The sequence below is a fragment of the Vicia villosa genome, unplaced genomic scaffold (assembly GCF_029867415.1).
Source record: "Vicia villosa cultivar HV-30 ecotype Madison, WI unplaced genomic scaffold, Vvil1.0 ctg.002007F_1_1, whole genome shotgun sequence".
NCBI classification, from domain to species: domain Eukaryota; kingdom Viridiplantae; phylum Streptophyta; class Magnoliopsida; order Fabales; family Fabaceae; genus Vicia; species Vicia villosa.
In genome coordinates, this window is record NW_026705809.1 from 223,878 (window position 1) to 233,564 (window position 9,687).

Genomic DNA, 9,687 nt, shown 5'->3' on the forward strand with positions numbered 1-9,687 from the left:
TGGGTAGAAGTATAATTTGCAACCACTCAGATATAGTTTGCTGAAGTGCTGTGTCCAGAGATTGAAAGTGTAGAACCAAATAGGGTTGCTATATGAAAATCAGTATGTGAAAAAAAAAAATTCAGGAACAAAAGACAACAATATATTAGGGTGATAAAACATACAAACTTAATTCAAACATGAACGTATTTTTATCCAATACTCACATCGTCCTTCCATTAAATATTGAATCACGACGCATTCTTAGAGGCATAAATCATATAGTAATGGGATGTTTATTTATCAACTCAATTTTAAGACATGCCATAAGTCTTGTATGAAACATTTTTATAGGTCGTCAATAAACAACGTATCGATGAGAATCTAAAATTTTTGTTGAGGTTTATTAAATAGAAAGCATAATCCTTTATTTTTTGATCCATATAGAAAGGTTAAATACAGATTTATTCTACACCTTAAAACCAAATTATAAATAAATAACAACAATTAGGCAACTCAAAAAATCATATTTCAAAATTAAAATAACAGATAAACATAGTTTGTGCTTCTGAAAAATTGCAAGAAATACAATAACTTAAAATTAAACACTTGATTTGTGCCATAAGGTTCAAATCATATAAAATACACAAAAAGAAAGTGTTCATCGGAAATCAAAAAAACAAATCCTACAAACTGGGTACAACACATATTCATTGCGCATCGTCCACTACTCTTCCTTCTTGATATCTTTAATTAACTTCGTCGACGAAAGCTGCACACCTTCAAATTCCTCAACAGATTCGCTCAAAATTCTCTTGGAAGGGGTAAGATTAGTATTTGAAGCAGAAGGATCATAATCGGCTGAGACAGACAGAGGTTCCTGAAATCATGCGCATGGTAAAAAAGTTCTTGTCAAGCTAAACATTTGCATACGATAACAATGGGATACATGAAGCAAGTGAATTATGCAAAACTTACAGAAACACTTGGAAATTCGTCATGCGACGTTGGTTCAATTACGCGCAGCCTGGATGTAGGCTGCATGAGAAATAACAATTCTTCAGTACCTTACAACGTAATTAAATGTCGAGTTAATAGCCACAGCAAAATAAATCTACCTCCTCAGCTCTAAAATTTTCCTTGACTCCGCTACGTGTTTCCGGATCATCTCTGAAACCAATCACGGAAAGGCGTCCATTCTTGGGTTGAAATACAGCTCTGATGGCCAGCTCACGCTTCAATATTGAATCAAGTTCGTAAGGAAATTCAAGCGGATCATACTCCCCACTCTTGTTTTCCAAAAAAAAAATAACAAATATGTTAGAATACATTTATATGAACTATGGACAGATAGAATGATGAAGGAAGCTCATGTACCCTTTTTAGACCATTTATAATCTCAGCAGCGGATTTGCCTACCAATTTAACACAGTCTACATCCCAAAAAATGAACTTCGCATTGCATTTACCGTCAACAGCCAGTATTTCCAGTTTAAACCTACAACATGTTATATTATATCATTATACCATAAGCCATAATAAGATATAAAAAGGAAAAAAATGCTGAAATATCTTAAACAATACCTGGGCACGGGAAAAGGACTTATATGTTTTGAATAACACTCGAGCTTTCCATCCCTCAGAGTCACACTCTTTGTACAGTCAACACATCCATCGTAATACCATCCAGATTGTCCAACATCAAATTTATCCAGCGTGGCAACAGTTACGCATGTAGTCTCCTAACATACAAACCCAATATTAATATTTAATGATCAGCGGTAGAAAGTTATTAATATACATTCATAGTACGTGGTTGCTTGCCTGTTGCAAACCCCCTATTTCAGCAAGACTTAAAACATCAGCTTTCCATACAAACTAATCGAAATCGGAGTATTGTGAATTCTGTGATGCACTAACTTGCACGCCTGTATCTGATAACTTTGGGAAATCACCTTTAAAACTGCATCAATAATAATAAGGTAATGCATGTTAGAATTTTTTATCTATCAAGCGGTTCATAAAAAAAATGATGCAAATACCTTTCTTTTAGCTTAGAAACCTGTTCAAAACCAGTATCATTAATGACCAGTTTTGTGCCATTCCACGCATTGGATACGTTTAAAGGAAAGTTGCCTACAAAGATATATTAAATAATGTAAGAATGTCAAATTGTTTATAGATCAATTATATCACATAAAAAAACACCAAATCAGAAGCATATACCTTGAGCCTCCTTTATTCGAGCATTAATCAGAAGCACAATCATATTACCAGCATCCTTATTTTTTGTCCTATACTCATTGAATTGGATTGCAAACATTCCCCATAAGGTACACACAACCATGGATTTGCTACAATACATTAAAATATATCCGTTAGGAATATAAAAGATCACATGCATATGTATAATAGTGTATGTATATGGATCTCACCTATTATCAGTAATTGAAAAAACAACTTTGCTCTTGCTGTTATCAGAACTGACGTGCATTTGATTTATCTCTACAACTCCACCAAGAACATCTGAAATATAAGAACGTGCAACATAAGATAAGCGCGTATATAAGTAAAAACAAACATAGGTATAAACTCAGACATCCAAACATTCAGAATTAGTCCACGAAGACGGTTACCAACTAAAATATTTGATTGGAATTTGCCATCTACAATGTCAGCCAGACTAAGTAGATTGAGAGCATTAACAGGAATTTCTGGGTTGTCCGTTTTCTTAAGGGAAGTTGAACCACAGAACACCAGCTTGTGTTTGTGATCGGTGGACTTAAAAGAAAAGTCATTGGAACCTACTTTAAAATTCTGCATGACGTATGAACAACCATGACAGAGATATTCCTTGAACTTGGCAACCAGGTAAGGAGGAACGACAGCTTGAATCATAGATCCCTACAATAAAAATAAATTGTGGAATCAGCATCTGGTCCAAAATATATGTATAATAAGTGTACAGAAATTAACATGAATGTAAACCTTAGAATCCACGAGAATCATCTCAAGGTGTTCCTTCTTTGAAGCACTTGTGACCGACCAAAGATGCCTGCACCTAACAGAAATCTTCCATAGGTCCTTTGAGTCATTGATATCTCCCACATACTCAATTGGACGCGCCATTAATTTCTCTTCACGTTTTACCTGAACAAATAGATGTTAATATACAAACTAACAGCAACAGAATGTTAATATAAATGAGAAAACATATATAAAACCTTGAGTAGTTTTCGTAGAAGGATTTTGGAATGGATGGCATGTAGGTGAGGGTATTTATAGTGGAGCTTTGCACAATGCAGCATGGAAAGTTGAAAGGTTTTGGTTGTAGGAAGCTGTCCTAAGTGCCTTGCCTCATGATGCAGCTGCCGCCTAGGGTTTTTAAATCCAAGAAACGTCCATAAATGAAGAAAAGCACACGCAACATGTTTCATCATTACGTTTGTTTTTTCAGTATGCATGAAACGTGGTATTATTAGTAGTTAGGTGAAAAACAAAACCAAAAATTGGAAAAAATGAAAGATACTGTGTTTGGGTGAGCCTGCGACATGTCAGCAAAATTTAAATTAGAATCAACCATGAATCAGTATTTAATACAAAGACTAATATGCCCTTAATTGTTAGATTAGTTTAAGATTACCTCAGTTAGGGCATACGTGGAAATTCCAGGTACTTTAATCTTTATATATTGTTAATAGATACTGAAACATGGTTGATTATAATTCAAATTTTGCTGACATGGCATCACTACAAAAATCTGCACGATTTATTTACCCAACTACACAATTATCCCTCTAAACTTTAATTATATTTATTATCACGATAAAAATCCATCAACATTAAAACTAGCTTTGAAATATGAGCAGCCAACAGATACATTGATACTGCAAACACGTTTCACGATTTTCAACCCAAAGCATCCTTTCCTTAGATTACAACGTTTGATTTACTGTTGAAGGATATTAAGATGGATGCATACATTCCAAACCCTAAATTTGTTATTCATCCAAACATCAGTCTGTGTGGCTTACATGGTTGAAACAAGGATCACGGTGGCTGCTGTTGGAGGGGATCAGTCACGGTTTGATCCAAATATGAAGGGTGGCGCGATTTGGTAGAAGCTCTTGGTGGCGTCGAAGTTTATGAGAGGTGCGGTTGGGATTTAAGTTGCGGTGGTGATTCTGACTGAGAACATGATGCAGATCTGGAAAAGAAGATACTTTTTTAAGGGTTATTGTGTTTCTGCCGGTGTCGGAGCTACTCCTTAACCCTCCAAATTCCAGGTTTGTTTTCATCATCTATTTCCTAGCATTTTCTAATTGAAGGGTTGACTTTCAATTGGATGTGCAGTATATATATCCTCATGCAGCTATTGATTCCAGTATTGGCTTGAACCCAACCCGTCAATTGGAGCTTTCAGCTGCAATTGGAAGCAAAGATATATTTATTGGTGCTGAAGTTGTTTATCTTTTTTGATAGAAAATTATCCTTCATATAACACTACCCTTAACTCACTGTTTTTACAGACTGATAAAAGAGAGACCTTGAAGGCATCGTACATTGATTATGTCTTTGAAACGAGTTTAACACAGGTTTTTTCTTTTTCGTGCTTTTGTTTTTGTTACAGAGAGAAACAATTGTTTTTGAAATTGATTGTTTTGTTAGTCTGTCCATAAAGTGTTCTTTGAATTGTATGAACCAAAGCTGAACTTCAGATTACTTTGTTGTTTTTGGTGTGTTAGCTCACTGATGTTTTGTTGAGTGACTCTATGAAGAGGTTTAGGAAATCCCAGTGTCCTATTGTTGAGAGGCTGACAAACTCACTCATAATGCACAGGAGGAACAATAAGAAGAAGCTCATGTTGGTATCATCAAGCATGCTATGGAGATTATCAATTTTCTCACTGATCAGAACCCAATTTAGGCATTGTTGATGTTGTCGTCAACATGTATGCTTCAGCTGTTGTTATCTTTTGATTAGTTGTTGTAAAAAGGTTTTGTTTTTTTGTTCTTAAATCTGAATAAATCGATTTTTCTCTTACTTAATTTTAATTTGTATGTTCAGGAAAAAGATTGAAGATATCTCGGAGGAAAGGCGTCATCGACTATTGCTACTAATAGAACATAGGTCTTATCCTCACTCCAAGTTTTATACGCCCATAATATTCTAAAATGTAGTTGGTATTCTGTGATGACTTTTTTGAAATTTGGGTATATTGACATGAGAGATTTGTGTAGACTTATATCAAAAGACAAAGCAATTGAAAACAAATTATGTTACTCTTCTATTTGTTGTTACTGTTAGGTGATGAATTTGATGCTACTTCGCTTTCCCCGTGATTTGCATATATATTGTGGTTCAACATGATTTGATGCTACTTTTATTAATTTATACTTGACAGATTGTTGAGGATGCAAAAAGTGTTGGTATATAGTTTTTTGACAATAAAAAAATACAGTGGCAGTATGGCACGACTATATCGTTATTTGGATATGTAGTTGCAGTAATATAATTTTGCAATTTTACATGGCTTAATATGATTTAAGAAAAATATTTTTAATGTTTGTGGTTAATTGAATTTTTTTCTGCTGAAACAGGACTGCATGATTGTTCTTCATTATTTGGTCTATTGAGGAAGATGAAGTAGATGAGATAGATGATTGTTCCACAAAGAAGAAGTTGTGAGTTGTTTGGTCTATTGAGCTGCATCAAGAGTTCATGGTTGTTGTGAATCAAGTGGGATTAGACAACATGTATCTCTCAGTTATGTTATGTCCTTGCAAAAACATTCCCTTATAGTTTTCTCTAAATTGGTTGTTACCTCTACATGTTTTTCCATTTGATATTGATATACAAAGGCTATTCCTAAAAATATTATCTCTACAGAATAATCATTTCTCTTTAATTTTTTTAAAAAAATTTTAGCAGCTATATTTTAGTGATTATAAGAATGAGAAATATAGTTTAGATATAGTTTAGGTATAATTTTCTTTAATTTTCTAATTATGATTCATTGCTTCTTTATTTACTATTTTTATCACTGCAATAAGTGAAGAATTATTGTATTTCTCTCTTCCAAAACTTAGAAAATCTAAAACGTTGAATAATCATAATTGCGATTTTTTAATTATTACGATTTTTGTAATTTCGTCATAAATTGCTAATTAATTTTCAAAATATAGTATTATGAATTAAATTAGAGTCATAATTGCAATGTATGCATGCCTTCCATATAATAAATATTAAGCACGAAATCATTTTTTATTTTGTAATTAATGTATTGCAATGAATGCATTTCAGTATTGCAACGATGACTATCCATATTCAAAATTCACATCTATAATCATTACCTTTATTGTCAATACCATTTAACCTAATCATCTTTATAAATAAATAAAAACGAAATCATTTATTTTTATTTTTTAATACATGTATTCCATTACACTCCATATTCAAAATCCACAAACATATACAATACACGGTGACTCAGTTAGTTTTAAAAACATTAATAGGAATATCATATTTATAATTAATTTTTTATATAAAATATAAACATTAATTCAATAAATAATAAATATTTTTTAATTATTTAAGGAGTATTAAACATATAATAAATTATAATTAAGAAAATATTATATTTTAAATGATAATTGAGTTATATTTGTGAACACAAATAAGAAAATAATTCAATGTAAATGCAATAAATGATTATAATATTAATTAATGTATAATTATAAAGATGCAAATATTTAGGGTGATAGTGATAAAAATAATGGATATAAATTAAGAAATAAAATATTAGTATTAAATAAATATTCTATACCATAGAAACAGAAATGTAATATAATCGTGAAATTATTGTATATTATTAGAGAAGAATTATAAATGTCGACATTGATCCAAATATTTTTATAAAGATAAGAGGAAGATGTTAAAATTATATATATTTGGTAAATGTTAATTATGCACGATTATATATTTGGAATTATAAATATGCACGATAATAAATATACAGAAAATAAATGATGATGTGACTCAATTAGATTCAAGAGTATTAAATAATAATTAATGAAATAATAAATTTATTCTTAATTATCTAAAGAGTATTAGGTATGGCTAATTTATAGTTAAAGATATATTATATTTTTAACAATAATTGAGTTATATTTGTGAATTTAAATAAAAAATAAATCAATCTAAATGCATATTTATGTTCAAACATATTATAGCTAAGTTATTTAATAATTATTTGTTTATTTATTTTTAAAATAACTAAATATGTAATAATTTTAAAAGGGAAATAAGTTACAAATATTTTGATAAATTAGAAAAAAAATATTGTTGATACAATTATATTTATAAGCTGGAATAAGTTTTAACTATTTTTATAACCGGGAAAAAAGCTATTGTTGATACAATTGATTTTATAAAAGTGAATAAATTACAAATATTTTTATAAACGGAAAAAAGTAAAAGTCTAATGTCGAAACAGTTGATTTTATAAAACAGAAAAAATTACAAATATTTGTATAAACGGGAATAATCAACTATTGATACAATTGATTTAATGAACGGGAATAAGTTACATATATTTTTATAAACGAAAATAAGTCTATTGTTGATACAAATATTTTTATAAACGGGAATAAGCTACAAATATTTTTACAAACAAAAATAGTCTATTGTTGATTCAATTTTTTTTATAAACGGGAATAAGTTAAAAATATTTTTATAAATGCGAAAAAGTATATTGGTGATACCATTATTTTTATAAACGGAAACAAGTTACAAATATTTTAATAAATAAGAAAAATCTACTAACTATTTTTATAAAATTATTTTACACAGCGTTGGATCAAATAAGTGTTTTTATAAACGGGTTCTAAGTATTTTTATAAATATAAAAATAAGCATAAAGGTTGCTACATATTTTTTTGTTTATATTTGTGATTATGTCAATGTTTATGATCCGTAAAACAAATTTAAAAACTGACAAATGACATATTGCGACGTGTAATTATTGTTTTAGTTAAAGAGCTAAAATTCGGATGTATTATTAGCCCTTACATCGTTAACTATTATTTAACATACTACATGTTTAATTTTTATTCCGATAGTCATCCAATTAATATGCGTATTGTTTAAATATATACGGAATAACTTCATAAGATAGATCTTATCCACGTAATATTAAAAATAATAAATGTAAATGACCATATTTGTGAATAACTCACTTACTTTTAAATGCAATTTCAAATAATTAATAATATAATAATGGTCAAATTATCATTTAATAAATGCAAATTTTCAATGTAGTTTTTTAAGTTTCAATTTCAATTTTTAATAGTTTAGATCTTACAACTATAATAAAGGTTAAAATGTCATTTAATATTGTAATTACAATTTATTACTTATTTATTTTAATGTGATATGTGAAGGATAGAAAAACACTTAGAAAGGGGGGGGTTTGAATAAGTGTAGTCTAAAAACTTGAACGATAAAAACAATATGCACAGTTATTTTTATCCTGGTTCGTTGTTAACTAAACTACTCCAGTCCACCTCCACGGAGTGATTTACCTCACCTGAGGATTTAATCCACTAATCGCAACAGATTACAATGGTTTTCCACTTAGTCCACGACTAAGTCTTCTAGAGTATCCTGATCACAACCTGATCACTCTAGGAACAAATGCTTAGACACAAGCTAAGACTTTCTTAGAGTATCCTGACCACCACGTGATCATTCTAATTACAACTGCTTAGACACAAGCTAAGACTTCCTAGAGTATCCTGATCAACACTTGATCACTCTAGTTACTTACAAATTAATGTAATCAATTCTAAGAGTATTACAAATGCTTCTGAAAAGCTATAATCACAACAGTGATATTTCTCTTAACGTTTAAGCTTAATCTCACTAATATATTACAACAGCAATGTAGTGAGCTTTTATGAAGATGAAGTTTCTGAGCTTTGAATTTGAACAGCGTTTCAGCAAGTTAATTGTTAGCAAATCGTCAACCTTGCTTCACATCAGAACTTCATATTTATAGGCGTTTGAGAAGATGACCGTTGAGCGCATTTAATGCTTTGCGTGTTCCGTACAGCTTTGCATTTAATGTTTCACGCTTTTGTCAACTACCTCGAGCCTTGTTCACGCTGTGTCTACTGACGTTGCCTTTAATAGCTTCCAACGTTCCTTTTGTCAGTCAGCGTAGCCTGCCACCTGTACTTTCTTCTGATCTGATGTTTGTGAATATAATATTTGAATATCATCAGAGTCAAACAGCTTGGTGCATAGCATCTTCTTGTCTTCTGACCTTGAAGTGCTTCTGAGCGTGATACCATGAGAGCTTCAGTGCTTCTGCTTCTGATCTCAAGTTCTTCTGATGCTTCCATAGACCCATGTTCTGATTCTGCCTTGACCATCTTCTGATGTCTTGCCAGACCATGTTCTGATGTTGCATGCTAAACCTTCTGAGACGAAGCTTCTGAGCGCTGATTTGTGCATACTCTTTATATATTTCCTAAAATGGAAATTGCAATGTATTAGAGTACCACATTATCTCACACAAAATTCATATCCTTGTTATCATCAAAACTAAGAATATTGATCAGAACAAATCTTGTTCTAACAATCTCCCCCTTTTTGATGATGACAAAAACATATATAAATGATATGAATTTGCGATCAGAAAGAGC

The 9,687-nt window shown here is 30.9% G+C and overlaps 1 protein-coding gene across 1 annotated transcript; it reads right to left on the minus strand.

Moving 5' to 3' along the window:
- Positions 1 to 706: 706 nt before the first annotated feature.
- On the minus strand, positions 707 to 3,532 carry LOC131637462 (uncharacterized). Its single transcript, XM_058908045.1, has 12 exons — positions 3,509 to 3,532; positions 2,968 to 3,129; positions 2,616 to 2,883; positions 2,415 to 2,505; positions 2,206 to 2,333; positions 2,022 to 2,115; positions 1,900 to 1,942; positions 1,564 to 1,721; positions 1,357 to 1,477; positions 1,098 to 1,268; positions 958 to 1,017; positions 707 to 859 (listed from the first exon to the last, which is right to left on the minus strand). Exons 1-12 carry the CDS (start codon positions 3,530 to 3,532, stop codon positions 707 to 709), a joined length of 1,473 nt encoding a protein of 490 aa, XP_058764028.1.
- Positions 3,533 to 9,687: the final 6,155 nt, after the last annotated feature.